This window comes from Chelonoidis abingdonii, chromosome 4 (assembly GCF_003597395.2).
Source record: "Chelonoidis abingdonii isolate Lonesome George chromosome 4, CheloAbing_2.0, whole genome shotgun sequence".
Lineage (NCBI taxonomy): Eukaryota > Metazoa > Chordata > Testudines > Testudinidae > Chelonoidis > Chelonoidis abingdonii.
Window position 1 is genome coordinate 25,613,226 of NC_133772.1, and position 20,377 is coordinate 25,633,602.

Consider the following 20,377-nt stretch of genomic DNA (forward strand, 5'->3'; position numbering starts at 1 on the left):
CATACAGCTCTGAGTGGGAAGAGCTCAGCCCCACTCCCTTACCATGCAGCTCTAGCGGGAGGTGCTCAGGCCCCACCCTCTTACCATGCGGCCCTGAGTGGGAAGAGCTCAGCCTCACCCCCTTTCCACGTGGCTCTGAGCAGGAGGCGCTCAGGCCCCGCCCCCTTACCACACAGCTCTGAGCGGGAGATGCTCAGGCCCTGCCCTAGCCATGGCGCTTCAGCTCTGTCCAGGGCTGCTCCTGGATGGGAAGGCGGAGGCGAGGGGGAGCCTCCAACATTCTCATGGGGGACCCTGCACTGCCCGGGCCCTGGGGCAAATTGTCCCACTTATCCCCTCTCTCTGGGCGGCCCTGGCCAAGCCCAGCAAGACAAGGTAAAGGGAGCCCAGGCAGGCAGAACAGGCGTGCTCAGTGGTATCCCAGTACATCAGGTGGCACCTCAAAGGGGGGCAACCTGTCACACTGGGGACTGGCCAAATCCACTGGGCACAAGTCCACAAGGAGCTGGAAATTGAAACTAGACAAATTCAAATTGGAAATGTACATTTTTAACAGAGAAAGTAATAAACGATTGGAACAACTGAGCAAGGAGCATGGTGGGTGACCTTTTGTAACTCAAGGCAGGACATTTTTAAGATGCTTTAGTTTAAATAGGAATTATTTGGGGGCAGGTCTCTGTGTTATGCTGGAGGTCACAGTGGTTCCATCTGGGCTTAGAATCCATGCATCTTCTGGAAAAGGGTGGATGGTGCATGTGGACAGGGCACTAGCTGACAGGTCAGAGGAGGGCTCTTAGTACCTGTTCATTGCTTGTGAGAAAGGTTTCTATGTAGTCCAGGTCCTCTTTCTCCTCCGAGTCTGGCCCCTTAAAGCAGGAAGATGGTGAATCTGATCAAAGACAGAGCAGTGGTAATACCTGGGGCTTCCAAGCTGCAGGGTGGGTGACAGAGATCTTAGAGAAAACCCTTGCCCCCCACTCCCACCCCAGCAGGAGAGCAGCCCCGATGCACAGCAGGGTCCGACACAGCGATTCCTGGATTTCTCACCTCTTTGCTACCAGCCCAGCAAAGATCCGGTCAGAGCCCTGGTTCCAAGTGGCCACCTCACTTCCCTGCCCAGCATGCAGGCACAGTCTGGGGATTTGGGGAGCACCACTTCTGGAAGGAGGGTCGATGTCAGGCCATGAGTGCTGTCCCCACTCTCCAGGCCATTGCTGGAGGGGGCAGAGGGACTGGCAGTGAATTGGTCTGGTCCCCGCATAGGAGAGGGAACAGTTGCCCAGTCTGTGTGAGATATGGGGATCCAGGGGCTGCCCGTTCTTCTTGTTCTGACTGCCTCTCCTGCCACCAACAGCCAGACAGAGCCACCAGGTGTAAGCTGGGCAGGCACTGGGCTCCCGTCGTCAACACTGCCCCCCAAATGCCCAGTGCTGCGACATGCGACAAAGAAGCCAGCAGATGGGGTTGCAACATCAGGGGGCATCTTATGCTCTGGCCGATACCCTACAATCCTAGGCTTTAACAACCCCATCAAGCATCCCCTTCGACAGGTGGAAAACATCCTCCAACCCTGCAGCATGATGGATCAGGGTGAGCGATTCAGTCAGTCTCCACCTGATGCTTCTGCTGCCGTTTCTAATGACCTGATCAGCTCTAGAGGCTGCAGCTGCTGCCAGCAGGGTGGGCCATTCCCCCCTGCCTGGGTTTTCCTGTCTCTCCATCTCATGGCAGCCCAGGGCAGTACAAGGTCTATGGAGGCTTCTCCCTCCAGTGACACCCTGGTCTTGCCACCCAACCCACAGAGGGGCCAAGCCCCACTGCAATGCAGGGCCATGTCCCCAGCCATTTTTGCAGCCCCCTCCACCCACCCAGGAGGCACCCACTCACCGGCACAGAAAGGCTGAGGCACACAGCTCCTGCTGCTGCTGTGGGCTCTTCCTCCAAGGTTTTCATCTCCTCCCAGATGGGGATGGGTTTCAAGGGGTCCTTGGGGGCTTCCTCAGCCATTCTGCAAGAAGCCAGGACAAGGCATTGCTTGTGAGTAGAGAGGCAATTGCCTCAATCAGCATCAGGGCCAGCCCAGTTTTTTCTATTCCACCAGAGCCTACAGATGCCAGCTGAGATCAGGGCCCTGTTGCACTACGTGCTGCAGACAATCCCTGGGCCACAGGGCTCAGACTCTAACTAGCCAAGGTAGCCAGCAGGGAAACAAGCAAATGCATGTGCTTAAAGTCACCCAGCCAGTCGGCAGTACAGGAAGGATTAGAACCCAGGCCTCTGGATGCCCAGGCCAGCACCCCATCCCACAGGCCAAACGGTCTCCCCTGGGTCACTCCCGCCTCTCCTTCTGCTGGTTCACAAGCTGCGCAGCAGACAGGCTGGATCCAACCACTCAGGATTCTTCCTGCCCAGGGAAATAACCCTGATCCCTTCCCCCAGGAATACTGGGGCCGTGGCAGTTCTCAGGTGGGCGAGGCCAGCGGGGTGGGGGAACTGGGGCGGGCTTGTGAGCAGCTGGAGTTGCTCAGACACCACTGTGACAGGGCAGGAGCAGAAGGCGAGAAAGCGGCAGGGAGGCTGGTGCCTTCTCTTCCAACCCTCCCAACCTCGATTGCATTTATCCTGACCACCCCCTGCAAGGCACGGCCTGGCTGCTATCCCCACTGAACAGACAGGGAACTGCAGCACAGAGGGAATAAAGGACTTGCCCAAAGCCGCGCAGAGTGTCTGTGGCAGAGCTGGGAAATGGCCATGGGTCTCCTGAGTCCCAGGCTGGTACCTTCTCTTCCAACCTCCTACCCCCTTTGTCCTTGGTTCAGTGTGAGCTGTGGGAGCTCTCTGGCGCACAGGAGCTGACTGGTGCTCAGATGGAACAACGTTGCCTATTGCACAGATCTCGCTTTTTCCAAACATTGAAAAGGCTGCTAAAACCATACCAGGGCCCGCCAGGATCCCTGCAGCTGGTCAATGCTAAATTGTGAACTGTGCCCTGGCCCGCCAGAGAGTGGCAGTGGAAGAGGGTGGGGCTGGCCCAGGGCCCTGCTGGATTGTGCTCACACGTACAGAGACTCAGTGCTACAGAGCTGTGTGCCAGCGGCTGGCTTTGTGGGGGTTTCATGGCTCATCTCTCCCAGGCCTCTGTGGCAGCAAGTCTGCCACTGTGATCCCATGAATCAAATCCTCTCTTCGCTAGTGCAGATGTGTTGTTCAGAGAAAACAATTTTCCTACAAACCAGAAGACACAGCCTGGTGATGGTGAGTATATGAGCCAGGGCCTTTCAATAATTTCATCATTCGGGGACACTTGGTTGAAGGCTGTATCACAGTTTCCTAAAATAATAAAGATGTTACTATTAATGCATTTTCTCCAACATTTGTGATTAATATAGGCACATTTGTGGTGCATTAAGAGAGTAAGGGGATCATAGTAACAAGCAACCTAGAATGAACATTTTTACATTCAGATAGTAAAACAAAAGCCTGTTTATTTCAATTGTCTCACAAAATTAATAGTTAACCCCTGCTGGAAAGAGTTGACCTCATAAAATTACTCATTTAAAAAAAACTTACTTAAGAAATTTATAATTACCTTGTTCTGCCCTTATGTTGTCTTGACATTGCATATGGGGAAGAAGCCAGGGTCTAGGGTGGTGGAAAGAGCCTCCCCCATAGTCATCAAGTGTTTCATCCCGCTCAGGCAGGCTGCGGTGCACAAAGCCCCAAAGGAGGGAGGCTGGCTTTTAGCGGAGCGGGGGCAGCTGGCTGCTCCAGTGACTGGGCTCTACCCAGCACACATCCCTCTGATCCTGCGTGCAGAGGTCTGCAGGTTGCAGCCAGAGGTACAGAAACTAGGTAAAATAGGGGGAGAAATACGAGCATAAACAAACAGTGAATCAGTGACAGGTTTAGGAGCTTGAACCTCAGACCTACAAAACCTCCCTTGGTACTCAAGAAAACAACAAGCGATACCCCAGTACAGAAACCTTTCCCTATTATTTCTAGGCACAGTGGACACAATATATGGGTGTTAGACCCAGGACCTTCTGGTTTTAATGAAATCCAGCATGGAGTATACGAACTGTGACCCTAGGACTCCATCTTTGTCAGCTGACTTATTTACAGTTAAGACACTGGATTCCCTTGGCTCAAACCAGCCAGAACCAGCTTCTCCCGCCAGAGCCAGCCCCCAACATTCTATTCCTTCAGAACTCTCCCTGCCATAGTCTCTATGGCGGGGAGATCTTGTTCAGCAACTGCATGGGGCTGTCCGTTCCATTGGCAGCACGTGTATGGTCGGGTCTTCCAACTGCTCCAGAGCCAGTGAGAACACCACCATCCATCCCGTAGCGAGACCGTGTCCTCTATCATGCACCACTCGGGCAGCAGGAATTGTTTTTAACTGCCTCTAAGGCTTCTGGTTTAATTGAGTACTGCCTATGAGCCTTGTGAGTTGGTCATCCTACAACTATAGGCTCCATGTTTACCGTCTTACCATATTAAACAGTAAATCACCATACACAACAATCATTAACGTTACTGTACCCATACCCAAGTGTGGGGCCCCTTGCAGCTATCAATGAACGTCTTGGGGCTTATTTGTTTGTTTTTTAAACATGTTTTTTTCGTGCTTAAAGTTTGGGGTTGTTTTTTAAATCAAATGGGTGTATCACAACCATAGTAAGCACCCTAGAAATACCTAGAGATTTAAATGTTTGATTGTCTTCAGAGCAAATGCTTGTTCTAAAGTATGGTGGAGGTTTGTGACCCCTTAAAACATTTCAGTTTTGGGTTAGACCCATGTTTATTTTTGTAAATATATTATTTTAATGACTTTGAGTTGCTAGAAAGAGTGACCCATAGCGTTCAACCAGCTCCTGGGTTATATTTAAACCAGTGGTTCTCAAACTTTTGTACTGGTGCCCTTTTTCACATAGCAAGTCTTTGAGTGTGACCCCCTTATAAATTAAAAACACTTTTTTATATATTTAACACCATTATAAATGCTGGAGGTGAAGCCGGGTTTGGGATGGAGGCTGGCAGCTCGTGACCCCCTGAAAGGTCCCGACCCCCAGTTTGAGAACCCCTGATTTAAACTGTCCAATAGTGTTTAACCAACTCCTGGGGTTATATTTAAATTGTCCACTAGAGTTCAACCAACTTAAACTGTTCCATAGCATCTGCAAACACCTGAGTTTTTATTTCATTTCATATTAATCAAAGCTCACCATCCTCACCCAGTTCAACAGGGTGGGTCAGCTCTATTGTACTCAAACACATGACTGAACCATCCCTGGTTTTTTTAAATTGTAAACAGATTTTTAGGGTTCCCCCCCCACATTATTCTACAACATAAATTTCAGCTTTTTGAGCTAGAGCTAGGCTCTCACAAACTTTTTTTTTTTAAATTTAAAAGACAGACAGCTCCTTGAAAACAAACCAAGATGGCCCTTTAAAACTTTTAGCTCACTTAAGGGCCACTGAGATGTTCTAACAGAAACACAGATAGTCACAAAGCCCTTTTCAATAGATTTTTTTTATTTACAACTACCAAGTTTTATATTTGTTATAAACATACAGCAAAAGGGTAGCATAAAGTCCCTCCTTAACCTGTAAGGGGTTAAGAAGCTCAAATAACCTGGCTGGCACCCGACCAAAAAGACCTTTCAAATCTGTGGGGGGAGGTTCTTTGTGTGTGTTTCTTTGTTTTTCTCTCCAGAACAGAGAGAGACCAGGTCAGGAAAAAAAAAAAAAACCTCTCACAAAATCCTACCTGAAATAAGCATCTAGATTACAAAAATTGTAAATAAAGCAAGGAAATGTGTTAGATTATCTTTTGTCTTAGCTTGTGAATTTTCCCTATGCTAAGAAGGTTTATTCCTGTTTTTTGTAACTTTGAAGTTTTGCCTAGAGGAGAATCCTCTGTGTTTTAAATCTTATTACCCTGTAAAATTACCTTCCATCCTGATTTTACAGAGATGCTTCTTTTACTTTTATTTTCTTTATAATAAAGTTCTGCGTTTAAGAACCTATTGGTTTTTAGTGTACTAAAAACCCAAGTGTCTGGTCTGTGTTCACTTTGTTTATCTATTTGCTTGGTATATTATTCTCAAGCCTCCCCAGAAAAGAGGGTGAAAGGGTTTGGGGAGATATTTTGGGGAAACAAGAAATCCAAATGGTCCTTTTCCTGAATCTTTGTCTAACTCACTTGGTAGTGGCAGCAATACTGTCCAAGAACAAGGAAGAATTTGTGACTTGGGGAAGTTTTCAACCTAGAGCTAAAATTCAGGTAAAATCATGGTAAATTGGAGGACTGGCATTCCTAGGGAAACAGCAGGGAGCGTCCTTAGAGATAGAATTATGGAGCTTGCCCCAAAGCCCACTGAAGTCAGAAGAAAGATCCATCAACATCAGGGCTCATTAGATTGGACTCCTACGGAGGACCTAGGTGAGTCACTATTCTTGGCCTGGGTTTTCCCTGCCAGGGAGTGCTGCACCATGAGGCTGCTCAGTGCAGTTAGGAGGCAGCCAGAGTCACGTTGAATCTGTGATGACTAGCCATGACTTTGATCAGCCAGGCAATCCTTTCCACTGCTGTCAGCTGCCCATGCACCTCCTAGGACGCGGTCCAGAGGAGCAGGAACTGAGAGAAACAAATTGGGACAAATTGCTAAGGAAAAGTACCAAAATATAGCACAAGCACATAGGGAGAAAATGAGCAAGGCTAAGGCAAAAATGAGTTCTAAGTAGCAAGGGACATAAAAGGCAATCAGAAGCAGCTCTATAAATGCATTAGGAGCACGACAAAGACAAAGGAAAGTGTGAGGCCACAACACAGCAGGGAAGGAGAGCAAATAATGGATGACACAGACAAAGCTAAAGTGTTAAATGCCTTTTTTGCTTCAGTTTTCACTGAAAAGGTTAATGGCGACTAGATGCTTAACACAACATTAACAACAAGGGGGAAGGAATACAGGCCAGACTAGGGAGAAAACAGGTAAAAGATGATTTAGGTCAGTTAGATGTATTCAAGTTGGCAGAGCCTCATGATATTCACCCTAGATAGAGCTAGGCAAAGCAATCTCGGAACCTTTAGGAGGGCTGAGGTCCCAAAGGACTGGAGAAGGGCAGAGACAGAACCTATCTTCAGAAAGGGGAACAAGGAGGCCCCAAGGAATTATAGACCTGTCAGCCTAACACTGGTACCCAGAAAGATACTGAACAAATCATTAAACAGTTTGTAAGAACCTAGAGGAGATAATAGGGTGATAAGGAACAGTCACCATGGATTTGTCCAGAACAAATCATGCCAAACAAATCTAATTTCCTTCTTTGACAGGGTTACTTGCCTAGTGGATGGAGGCAGGCAGTATATGATGATTTATATGAAGTTTAACACAGTTCCACAAGACATTCTCATAAGCAAACTAAGCCAGTGTTACCTCAAGAGGAATAAGGCAACGCTTCAAAGGAAAACTTTAGAAATGGTAGGGGAGAAATAGGAAAGGAAAACCCCTTTTCTCAGAAGATGCAAACTCCACTCCCTCCTGTATCTATCACCTATCCCACACAAAGTGGGATTTAGCCTCCAACCTTGTGTGGTGTAAATAAAATAAAGAGAAAACAAGGTGATCTGGTGCAAACAAAAGTATGTGTATTCAGGGTAAAGGTACAGAAAACTGGGAGGAATAGGGGAAAATGCAAACTTAGTTAATACAATGAAATAGTGACTGGCTTTGGGAGCTTAAAGCTCACACCCATAAACCCTCCTTTGGAAAGTGGAAAACAATAAATGATGCCCCAACACAGAAACCTTTTCCTACTGTTCAGCTGCAGTGGATACCACGTACAGGGGTGATGCCCAGGACCTTCCACTCTCCAGCTGATTTAGAGCCTTTGAGGAGGAGCACTGGGGAGTCCAGATGACTGTTGGATTTTGTTGCTGGCAAGGAGGCCCTCTGGGATGATGGACACCAGGAGTGCAGGATGGCAGGAATGGTGGTGTCAGGACTCCTTTTCCTCAATCTCACTGCGGGACCGATTGTATTCTTCACTCTTCAGCTCTGGAGCACTGTGAAGACCCAACTGTGTACATGCTGTCTCTGGGGTGGACAGCCCTGTGCAGGCACTGAATGAGTCCTGATATCACTTTTGTGGCCGGAAAAGTTCTGAGGAGATGGAATGCTGGGGGCTGGTTTTGGTGGGAAAAACTGGTTTTGACTGGTTTGAGTCTGTGCCTTAATGGTAAACAAGTTCACTCTCAGAGATGGAGTCCAAGGGTCAATAGCTCATATACTCCATATTGGATCTTATTTTAAAGCCAGTGATTTACTTAACATTACTTCATAAACACCTTATTAAACAACTAATTGAACATATTAAACAGTTTATACTTCTTACACCTAACACCAGTATGATCCAGATGAGATTACTATAAGGTGGGCACACAACTGATTGAAAGACCGTACTCAAAGAGGAATTATCACTGACCATGAGGCAAACTGGTAGGGTGTCTCAAGTGGGGTCCCTCAGTGGTGTGCCTGGTCTAGTACTAATCAATATTTTCATGAAGAACTTGCTTAACGGAGAGGGGAGTATGCTTGTAAAGTTTGCAGATGACACCAAGATGGGAGGGGTTGCAAGCACTTTCAAGGACAGATTAGAATTCAAAATGAGGTTGCTAAATTGGAGAGTTGGTCTGAGGTCAACAAGATGAAATTCAGTCAAAACAAATATGACGTAACACACTTAGGAAGAAAGAATCAAATGCTTAAAAACAAGGTGGGAGATAACCGGCTAGGTGGCAGTACAGCAGAAAAGGGTTTAGGGGTTATCATGGATGTCACACTGAATTTGAATCAACAGTGTGATGCTGTTGAGAGAAAAGGGAAATGTTATTCTCAGGTGTACTAGCTTGGAGCACTGTGTCCAGCTGCAGGCACCATGGTTTAAGAAAGATGTGAACAAACTGGAGCCAATCCAGAGGAGAGAGACAAAAATGATAAGCGGTTTAGAAAACCTGAACTATGAAAAAAGGTTGAATGAATTAGGCATGTTTCATCTTGAGAATAAGGAGGGGGCACCTCATAACAGTCTTCAAATATGTTAAGGGCTGTTATACAGAGGATAGTGACCAATTGTTCTCCATATTCCCTGAAGATAGGACAAGTAATGGGCTTAATCTCCAGCAAGGGAGATTTAGGTTAGATATTAGGAAAAAGGCTAAGCGTGGCTAAGGACTGGAACAGGTGACCTAGGGAAGTGGTGGACTCCTCGTCATGGAGTTTTTTCAAAACAGACAGGACAAACACTCATCAGGGATGGTCTAGGAATGCTTGGCCCTGCCTCAGTGCAGGGGTTGGAGTAGATGACCTCTTGAGATCCCTTCCAGCCCTGCACTTCTATGATTCCCTCTTCCCAGGCTCTGGAATCGAGGAGACCAAATCTCTGCCAAAGACATTTCCCTCTTTTTGGACAACAAACCACCCACAGAATCTACTTCCTGTAGTTCCAGAACTAGAACATTGGGGGAATCTAGCTCTGGGCTCTGGCCAGGTTTGTGGAGCCCATGGGTGGTGCTCCAGGCCCACAGTCCAGAGATCCAAGGGATTGCTGAGTGGGGGTGTCTCAGGCCAGAAAGGGCTGCGAGAGCTTTGCCATCTCTCTGCAGCCCCACCATGCCTTAGGCAGTGCAGTTGTGATGTTGATGGGCTCTGGAGGGAAGGCCCTGTGCACAGCCAAGGACAGGGCATAAGCGCCAGGGTCAGATGGAGGCTCAGTGGAGAACATAGCAGATTCCGTGCTTCTCCACCCTCACCTCATACAGATGTCTCTCAGATATAGCTGGGGCACTTGGCCCTCCAGTCCAAGAATCTTTCTAGAGAACGTATTCTGAGGAACAGAAGGCAGGATGGGGATCCCATGCTTGGGATTCAGTGAAGCCTTGGTCTCCGAGCCCCACTCCAGCTACAGGACTAGGCCCCTTCCTGCCCCCATGCCTCCAGACTTCCAAGATGTCCTGCAGCTCCACAAGGTTGGGCTTCTCATCCTCACACATCAAGGTCTTCAGCACCTCATCCATGGCTTTCAGAGTCTGCATGCAGAGTAGAGGGGAAGCCGGAGAAAGTGGCATTACCCAGCCAGGCCAGGTTGGTGGGGTTGGCTTTGTGGGTGTTTCGCAGATCATCTCTGCAAGGCCTCTGTGGCAGCAGCTGCTGCAGAGAATCCCAGGCCTGATTCCCCCCACGCTGGGTCTCCTGAATAGCCCCTGCCTTTGTGGGGGCTCTGTTTCTCACCCTACCAGCAGACATGACAGGGTGAAGAGGCAGCTGATCAGGGGTTTGGTGATCTACATTTAACATCCCTTTATGGCTCTCGCCCGAGATCACATTGCTGGCATTGGAGATTGAACCCAGCCCGCAGCCCTGGGCCATTCATCCCCCTAGCACTCAGTGCTCAAAGCAGGTACCACTCACCATTGCAGATGGCATCCAGCTTGTCCTGGTTCATCTGGTCCAGCTGTCAGGCAGGGAGCCTTACATTCACACAAATAGCTCGTCACTTCCCTGTGTCCCCAGTGAGGATGTCAAAGCGCCTGTCACCCACCAAGCAGAGGGACTTTCCCCTGCCCCTTGCTGGCCAGGAAACGCTCGAGTCCCCAGGGGAAATTGCGAGTCACCAGGGCTGGCTACAGGGCTGGTTGCCAAAGGAGAGCATAGTGCCTGGAGGTTCCATTACCTAGAGGCCATGATGGGGCGTGGGGGAGGGGACGGAGATGGGGACTGCATATTGAGCAGTGAGGTTAGAGGGGGCCCATCAGCTGATCAGGGAAGTTTGGGGTGAACTTACTCCTGCGGGTTTCTGACACCTCTGAGCCTTCATTAGGCAATCAGGTGCCCAGAGGTTACTTCTTGCTGCTGGCAGGGACTGAGGAGAGCCTGGGACTGGATCCAGCCCCCCTGCTAAAGAGTTCCCTCTGCTCTGTGGTTACCTAGGAACTTGATGGCTGCTTCTCTGATTGGAGCCTGCGGGTTCTCCAGGAAGGGCATGCTCTGGCACACGAAGTTGTCGGCTCTCCCCTTGTAGCATGTCACCTAGGAGTCAGAACAAGGGAGCACAAGGTTATTAAAGGCCTTTCAGTTCCTCAGGCCAAGTTCCAGGTGTGTGGCTCGGACGTCCTGCTTTTGCCCCTCCTTCCTGTGCCGGGGGGATCACTCACAATGACTACACCCAGGGCCAGGTGTGGTCCCAGGACTGGGGCTCAGTGTCGGCACAAAGCAGGGCAATGGGGGGTGTCCTATCCACTGATTCCCCCACTCCTGCCAGTGAGGGCTGCGCAGTCAATGACCTGAGGGCTCCCTCACCAGGCAGTCACAGCTTCGCCACTAGATCAGCTGGCACCAACTCAGGAATCGTGCAGCACTGCTGAGGGTGTCCCAAGACATCTGCAAAAGAAGAGGAGCCGGGGCTAGCCAGCCATGATTACGGGAGCTGGAAGCCACTAGACTAGTTACCTGGAGGCTTTGAATGCTGAATGCTTCCTGGCCCTGGGCTGCTCACAGAAGGGCAGCTGTGTAGCTAAGGCAATGGGTTTGGGGCAGCTCAGCATGGGTGGTTTGGGGCTTTTCTTGGTGTACAGAGCAGCCTGCATGGTCCCTCTGGAGGCAGGGAGAAGATGCTGGAGAAGCAGGTGGTGAGCAGGCTGGGTTGTGTCAGGCCCGACAGCAGTGGCTTCACTTTGCTAAGAGAAGAGACACATGTGGATTGGGGGGCTGAGGCGGGACTGATGTGCTAATATTGACCTCAGGCTCCCAGGACATGGAAACACCTGCAGGAGCTCGAGCTGGGGGGTGGCAGATGAGAACAGGCCAGGTGGTGGAAGGAGTTGGTGCTGCTTTCTCTCATACCAGCAGGCAGGGACTTAGTGTAGTCTGCAGCTGTCTGCTGTGACCCCACCAGGACTCACCAACTGGGACAGAGATTGCTCCACTTTGCCAAGAAACGACATCTCGCAAATGGCATGGACTGGAGACTGGAGCCTGCTGGCACCAAAGTGCCTCTGAACCCAGCGGCCACAGTGCAAAGGAGTCTGCCAGTCCTGCCCCTCTGGGAGCAAAGAGACCCTCCCACCACAGCCATCTGCACTGCGGCTGCACAGTCCAGGCTAGCAGAGAGATGCTGCATCAGCCCGCAGCAGGGCAGAATCCAGGCAGGGATCCAAACCCTGGCCCCTACCCAGAGCTCTCAGCCCACTGGACAGGGCACACAGCATGGCCCCGGCTGATGCAATGAGGTGCCAGATGACTAATTGAACTGCCCCCTACAGGACAGAACTGCGCCCCTCGTGGAGGACAGCAGGCAGCGAGGAACAGCTACGCCCACTGCTGAGACAAATCACCCTCTTCCGCTCCAGCAGAGACAGGATCGTGGCCAATGGCTTCGCCTGCCCCACTGTCAGGAAGCCAGTGCCTAGTGGGGAGAGCCTCTCCTGCGCCTGCCCCGCCTCCCCCTCCCATTCCTGGGGAACCTATCGAGCCAACAGCGAGAGCCCAGCTCCAGCTCACAGCATCTGCCACCCTCCGACAGGGCCATCCTTACCCATAAGCAAAGTATGCAGCTGCATAAGGCAACAGGAAATTTGGGGCGCTGCCAATAAGTGCTGGGGGTGGTGGTTTCCCCCTGCCCCCCAAGCCAGCCCCCCTTCTGCCTGCGGAAGCCTGGGGCCAGCCCCTCCCCCATCATGGGGAGCTGCATAGGGCACCAGAATTGCTAGGGACGGCCTTGCATCTGGAGGCCTGATGGGCAGGCTTCTGGGAAGCTCAGAGCAGGATGCCAGCGGCACTGAGAGAGAGCTCCCCATGGTACAAGGTGTGCCACACGCCAGGACTCAGCCTGCCCAGCCTCTCAGCCACAGGGGTCGCTGAGCTGCTGGTGTGATGGAGCTGGCAGTTGGAGGCTGAGCGACAAAGGAACGTTTGAAAGCTAGAAGCCTCTGGTAATTGGCTGGGCCCTAACCAGTGAGCGGGGCATTCACTCAGGCCAGGGCTTTATAAAGCCGCGCACAAGCGACCAGGGCTTTATAAAGCCGCGCACAGTGGTTCCATCTGGGCTTAGAATCCATGCATCATCCGGAGAAGGGCAGATGGTGACAGATTGGGGGAGGGCTCTTGGTACCTATTCATTGCCCTTGAGAAAGGCATCAATGTAATCCAGGGTCTCTTTCTCCTCCAAGTCTGGCCCAATAAAGCAGGAAGCATTAGAAGGTGATGGTGAATCTGATCAAAGACAGAGCAGTGGTAATACCTGGGTCTGCCAAGTTGCAGGCTGGTTGACAGAGATCTTAGATTTTAGTTCAAAAAGGGAAACTACGCAAAAATGAGGGGGTTAGTTAAACAGAAATTAAAAGATACAGTGACTAAAGTGAAATACCTGCAAGCTGCATGGACACTTTTTAAAGACACCATAATAGAGGCCCAACTTAAATGTATACCCCAAATTAAGAAACACAGTAAAAACACTAAAAAAGAGCCACCGTGGGTTAACAAGCATGTAAAAGAAGCAGTGAAAGATAAAAAGATTTCCTTTAAAAAGGGGAAGTCAAATCCTAGTGAGGAAAATAGAAAGGAGCATAAACACTGCCAAATTAAGTGTAAAAATGTAATAAGAAAAGCCAAAGAGGAGTTTGAAGAACGGCTAGCCAAAAACTCAAAAGGTAATAACAAAATGTTTTTGAAGTACATCAGAAGCAGGAAGCCTGCTAAACAACCAGTGGGGCCCCTCGATGATCGAGGTACAAAAGGAGCGCTTAAAGACGATAAAGCCATTGCGGAGAAATTAAATGGATTCTTTGCTTCAGCCTTCATGTCTGAGGATATTAGGGAGATTCCTAAACCTGAGCAGGCTTTTGTAGGTGACAAATCTGAGGAACTGTCACAGATTGAAGTGTCACTAGAGGAGGTTTTGGAATTAATTGATAAACTTACCAGTAACAAATCACCAGAACCGGATAGCATTCACCCATGAGTTCTGAAAGAACTCAAATGTGAAGTTGCGGAACTATTAACGTGGGTTTGTAACCTGTCTTTTAAATTGGCCTCTGGAAGATAGCTAATGTAATGCAAATATTTAAAAAGGACTCTAGAGGTGATCCCAGCAATTACAGACCGGTAAGTCTAACGTCGGTATCAGGCAAATTAGTCGAAACAATAGTAAAGAATAAAATTGTCATACACATAGAAGAACATAAATTGTTGGGAAAAAGTCAACATGGTTTCTGTAAAGGGAAATGGTCTTACAATCTATAGAAGTCTTGAAGGTCAACAAACATTGACAAGGGGATCCAGTGGACATAGGACTTAATTCCAGAAAGCCTTGACAAGTCCCTCACCAAAGCTCTTATGTAAATTAAGTTGTCATGGAAAGAGAAATCTTCATGATGAGAACTGTTAAAAGACAGGGAACAAAGGTAGGAAATATGGAAATCTCAGAATGGACAGGGATATCGGTGTGTCCCGAGAGTCAGTCCTAAGACATCCTGTCAACTTATCATAAATGATCGGAAAAGGGGAAAAAAATGAGGGTAAGTTTAGATATAACAAACTGCTCAAAGATAGTTAAGACCAAAGCACGGAAGAACTTCAAAAATGACTACAAAAGAGTGATTGGGCAACCAAAGCAAATGAAATTTAATGTGGATAAATGTAAGTAAATGCACATAGAAAAATAACCCAACCAGGATGGCCCAGGGTTTTGGCACCCTAGCGGGGTCCTCCACGCTCGCGTCGGTGCAATTGGGCAGGGCGGTCCTCCGGTCCCGCCGTCTTCGATGTGCTTCAGCGGCAGTCCCGGATGAGTGAAGGACCCGCCGCAGAATTGCCACCGAAGACCCAGACGCAGAAGGACCCCCACCGCCGAATTGCTCCAAAGGCAAAAGCCTCCTCCCAAATCCTGGTCCCTAGCGACTGCCTAGTCACCTAAAGGAAGCGCTGGCCCTGACTCTAACTATACATACAAATATGAGCTAATTAGCTACAACAAATCACGAAAAAAGTCTGGACATCGTGATAGTTCTGAAGATGTCCACCAGTGGCAGAAAGGCGTCAAAAAAACAAACAGATGTTAGGAAACTTAAAGAGAATAAGAGAAATAAGAAAGAGAAATACAAGCCCTTATATAAACAATGTACCCACACTGAATACCTGTTACAATTAGTCTCCCTCCATCGCAAAAAGTTATACTTGGCACAAAAAGTTCAGAAGAAGGCAACTAAATAGATCAGGGGTGGAACAGCTCCCAATGAGAAGAGATTAAAGAGGCTAGGACTTTTCAGCTTGGAAAAGAGGAGACTAAGGGGGAATATGATAGAGGTATATAAAATCGTGAGTGATGTGGAGAAAGTAGATAAGGAAAAGTTATTTACTTATTCCCATAATACAAGAACTAGGGGTCACCAAATTAAATTAATAGGCTGAATTAATGCACTTAGAGCATTTTGTGTGTGGACACACAATCAACTGTATAAAAACAATTTCTAAAAAACCTGACTTCTATAAATTCGACCTAATTTTGTAGTGTAGACATACCCTAGGACTATAACAGTGTTTAAAAGAGAACTGGATAAATTCATGGAGATTAAGTCAATTAATGACTATTAGCCAGGATGGGGTAAGGAATGGCGTCCCTAGACTCTGTTTGTCAGAGGGTGGAGATAGATGGCAGGAGAGGGATCACTTGATCATTACCTGTTAGGTTCACTCCCTCTGGTGCACCTGGCATTGGCCACTGTCGGTAGACAGGATATTGAGCTAGATGGACTTTTGGTCTGACCCAGTACGGCCGTTCTTATGTTCTTATGTGACAGGTTGCCCAGCAGTTCTGGGTTGCCTCATTCCAAATGAGTCATTTGTATTTTCACACACCACAGTCTGTGGAATCGTGACATCAGGATGTTACCCAAACCCAGGTGGGTGGTAAACACTAATGTAAAATGATCTTGAAAACTGCTGAACTAAATCAAGAAATAAAAGTAAAATTCGTATTGTGGTAGAGAAAAAGAAAATAAGTAAAAAACTAAATGTCTGGAAAAACAAAAAGAAAGGAGATAGGAGGATAACTTGATTTCTCTTCTTTAGGGCGTGGGGCCTTCTTAGGCACGAAGCCCGATTCGGGGGTATCGGTGGATCGGTCTAAAGCCTGCCCTGCCACCCAGCCTCCAGGGGCTGGGGTGGGACGAGGGCTGCCCTACTCCTGCGCATGGGTTTCTTGTTAACTCAGAGCCAGCCCCACTTGGTCACATGGTGCTGCCGGGCCCCCTCCTGGCGTGGCTGCTGGCAGAGCTCAGCCAGTCCAGTGACCTGGGAGGCTGGGTGAGCTGTGCCCATCAGGGACAACAGGAGCAATAGCTGGGTGCTGTAGGAGGGGCGACTGCTTTCTGGGAGGTGAGGCTGAGGTAAGAGGGGCAGCCTGTGAGGTGGGGTGAATTGAGCTGTACTGGGAGTGGCTGAACCTTTAAATGGTGCCCCACAAATTAGCAGTTACATGTTGCCTTTGGGCACCAGGTTCTAGACCAGGCAGTTTGCTGAGTGACTGATGTCTATTGCGAAAGTGTTCATAAGTTCTTTTAGCCTGTGTATCTGATTTGGCTGCGCTCTTCCTGTCTGGCCACTTTGTAGTCAGTTCTTGGAACAGTAGTTCTGAGTTGTCTTTCCATCAGGAGTTGTGCTGGACTAGATGCAGGAGCTGCTGTTGGTGTTAATCTGTAACTCAGAGGAGCAAGGAATTGATCTTCCTGCTGTCAGATTTTCTTGGCTGTCTATGCAGCTCTCTCAGCTTCTCCATTCACTTGTGGGTAATGTGGGCTGCCAATGATATGATCAAAATCATATTTCATTCAGACTGCCTTAAATTCTGCTATAATGAATTGTGGGCCATTGTCCATCACTAGTTGTTCTGGATACCGAAATGAGCAAATGTGCACTTCAGTTTCTCAGGAACACTGCAACATGTTATGTCTTTCAAGTACATTATTTCTATATAACTGGAAAAATAGTCCACAATGACCTGGCAATGATGTCCTCTGAATTCACAAAAATCTGCAGCTAGTCCCTTCCCAGTTCTCTCTCTTGTAGAGGTGGTTGTTCATTGGTTCAGCATTGCCTCTTAAGTTGCTTTGGACTAGATCACCTTTCAAAAGCCCAATAGCATCAGATCCTCAAGTTCTTCCATCTTTCTTACTGGGCCCATCATGGCTGCCACACTGCAGCTGCAGTTGGTCTTTGATCACATAGACACTGAATGCAAAGCTTTTGTCTTTGTAAATTGGTTTGGTGATGAACTGGCCCATACAGTTCAGAATCCCTTCAGGGAGGGTCAGAGTTGTGTCAGAGCTATGGGAGGAGTTGACGGTGATAGTAAGTCCCTTCTGAGATGACTGTGACATCAGCTCGAGTCAATTTTAAAGTCAACAATCTTGCTTTGAATATTCAGTGTCACTCTCCAGGTGGGAGCCATGTCATAACAAGTGATAGATCCCAAAAACAATGGGTCTTGACTGTCTGCAATATGAGTCAACTCCCTGACTGCTTCAGTGAAACAAACAGCTGCAATATGTCTACATTTCATACATTTATTACAGCATGTGCCTCTGGCTGGACATGCATCATCCCTTGGGATATGACTTTTCCACACCTTGTACATGTAGACTGGCATTTGTCCCTCTTAGCCTGGGAATTCTCTCTCCTTACCTCAAGGGTTTTATGATAAAGACTTTTAACACTTAAGTGTCCGTTTGTAGCTTTTAAGCTAGTTGCAGGTTTTATAGTTTGCTTTTGCCTATTGTTTGACTAATTTTGACTCTTGCTAGTTGTATAGCACTAGACAGAACTAAATCTCTCTTTGGTTGTTGCTGCTGTGAAAGGTTTTTTGCAGTGTTGTTGTAGCTGTGTCGGTCCCAGGATATTAGAGTGACAAGGTAGATGAGGGACTATCTTTTATACCTCACCTGGCTTATCTCTGGGAAACGTTTTTATCTTTTAACCCAATAACCAACCCGTTTCTGCTATTTTCATGTTTTACACAGTTTTCAGCCAAGGGATGCAGAGATCTTCAAAAACTTTCAACATTTTCCCCTGGTTCTTGAATGCTTTGCTGAAAATATGCTCTTTCATAAACCACATTTCCCTCGGTTATAAAGTGTGTATCAAACGTATCCACAACCCTTTCATAGTCATCTTTGTGACGGTCTTCAGTAAAGATATGCTCTGCCTGCTTCTCCATAGCATAAATTAAAGACAATACCTGTATATTCCCAGTTCCTTTGTGCAGCTTGTTTGCAGTGCAAAATCGTGCAAAACTTTGTTTCCAGTCTGTCCATTGTGAAGGGTTGTGAAAGGTGACATTCTCTGAGGCATCAAAGAGGGGCATGTTGATGAGGTCTTGCAAACTTTGTTGCTGTTCCTTCCATCTGCAACCTGTGTTGCTGTATTCCTTTGGTTTCTCTTCTTAGTTCACTTCTGACACCATGTCATGTTCCTGTACCAGATATGGACTGCCTACAGAGCTTGTTTACACACACCAGATGGACAGTGCTTAATTTGTAATGAAAGAGGTGCCGGGGCCCAAGCAATTTTTTTACATTCATAACTGATGCAGCAAGCCTAGAGGTGCCTGGGCTCTGACCTGCTAAGCCCAGAGGTGCCAGAGTCTGACCTGCAAAGCCCAGAGGTGCCAGGGCTATGAACTGCCAAGCCCAGAGGTGCCAGGACTCAGCCCTGGCACAAGTTGAGGACTGTGGATGGGTTCATCATAAGAACTGTTAATGCTCTACCAGATATAGCTGAGGTTCATGTAAATAAGGTATTTTACAGAGCATCACCTAGTAGTCGAACAGTATCATACAGGGTAACATGCCATTACACAGGTAGCCTGGCTTGTATGCTAGATTCCATCCCATGTTAATCTTACTAGCCAGCTGACCCTGCCCTCGGTGTCAGCTCAGAGCAGCTGGGCAGGCTCTGGGAAGGGTCTGAAGGCATCAGAGCTGCACTGCAGCGGGCACAGGCAGATGTTGAATTGGCATCTATCTGCTTTTCCCTCCAGTTGTTGAGGCCTGTTTGCCTTTCCCTGGTGATGGGCGTTGTGTTCATTAACACTATTTGGATTTAACACCCCACCCCCATAAAGAACCTGTTCTGTTCCCCCCGGGCCTGAGAGGGGTTTGGTTTAAAGGACTCACCCCAGGGTGAGATCCTGCATCCTCGGTCTGGGCTGCCCTGTCCCTTCGGTCAGCAGGAGATCCAGGAGACCCTGGGAACAGCTTTAGTCAGACCTGTGCCACTACTAAATAAAGAGTGGCAGGGTTCCAGCAGAGTTCGGGAGGACTGAGAGTAGGATTTACTGTTATGAGAGCTGGGGAGCTGGATGGTCCCTCCAGGTGCGAATGGGATGACGTCACTTAAGACAATCCGTTTTCTGGCTAGGACCATAGCACAGGCCCTGCTAGCCCACCCGCCAGCCCCCATTCACACGTCTGCAGTTTGAACGGTCTCCCATGGTCGGCCAGGCCTTACATCATCAAACAATGGCAGGAGTTGCTCAGCCACTTGCACAGCCGCGCGGCCGGCACTCTGCCTGTCCATTCCAGCGAAGAGGTGTTTCAGCACAGCAATGGCCTTAGCGATGAGGTCTCTGTCTACTTCGTGTAGTCGCTCCAGGACATCTGGCAGCAGACGCTGGAGTTTTCCCACCTGCATGAAATGAGGAGCTGCTTTACAAAACTCCCTCCAGTGACCCAACAAGTCATTTCCAAAACAACGTCCACCTCCCCTGCAGACAGAGGCATGGGAACTAGGAGTGTGGATGGTGCTGCAGCATTCCCAGGTTCCCAGGACCCACACACAGAGTCCCAGCTGCAGGCCCTGTGCCAATCCTCAGCTGTGGCCACAGCCTCGGCCCCCTTGCCCCATCAACCTCCCGCCCCTCTGGAGCCATGGCCCTGCTCCTGACTCCAGCTCTAGGGGTGGGTGGGGTGTTGATGGGGTAACGGGGGGCACAGCACCTCCACTATAAAAAGTCTTCCCGTGCCCCTGCCTCCAGGTGACGTTAGACCTTCAGAGTCTCTGGATAGACAGCTAGGATCACAGGCAGCGGGGCCGGATACCTGCAACATAAGCAGCTGTTTCCTAGTACCCCAGATCTCAGGGGATGGTTTTTATTAGTAGGTATCATCTGTGGAAAGTTCTCTGCACAACACATTGACCCCAAGCAAATCAAGTGTATTATTGTTCGAATAGCACTTCAAGGGCCTACCTGCAATCAGAGCTTGTGCTGGGGGCTTTCCAGGCACAGTAATTTTTGGTCCCTGGTCTAGAGCTTATAGGCTAGA

At 48.7% G+C, this 20,377-nt stretch overlaps 1 protein-coding gene across 1 annotated transcript in view; it reads right to left on the reverse strand.

Annotated features, from left to right (window-relative positions):
- Nucleotides 1-205: 205 nt before the first annotated feature.
- LOC142046681 (maestro heat-like repeat-containing protein family member 7) overlaps nt 206-20,377 on the reverse strand; it is a 35,202-nt gene continuing 15,030 nt past the window's right edge. Inside the window, exons 9-13 of the mRNA XM_075064651.1 lie at nt 19,563-19,739; nt 9,996-10,090; nt 1,888-2,008; nt 801-866; nt 206-241 (exon numbers count right to left, since the gene is read on the reverse strand). Coding sequence (XP_074920752.1) covers nt 206-241; nt 801-866; nt 1,888-2,008; nt 9,996-10,090; nt 19,563-19,739 — 495 coding nt within the window. The remainder of the gene's footprint in view (nt 242-800; nt 867-1,887; nt 2,009-9,995; nt 10,091-19,562; nt 19,740-20,377) is intronic.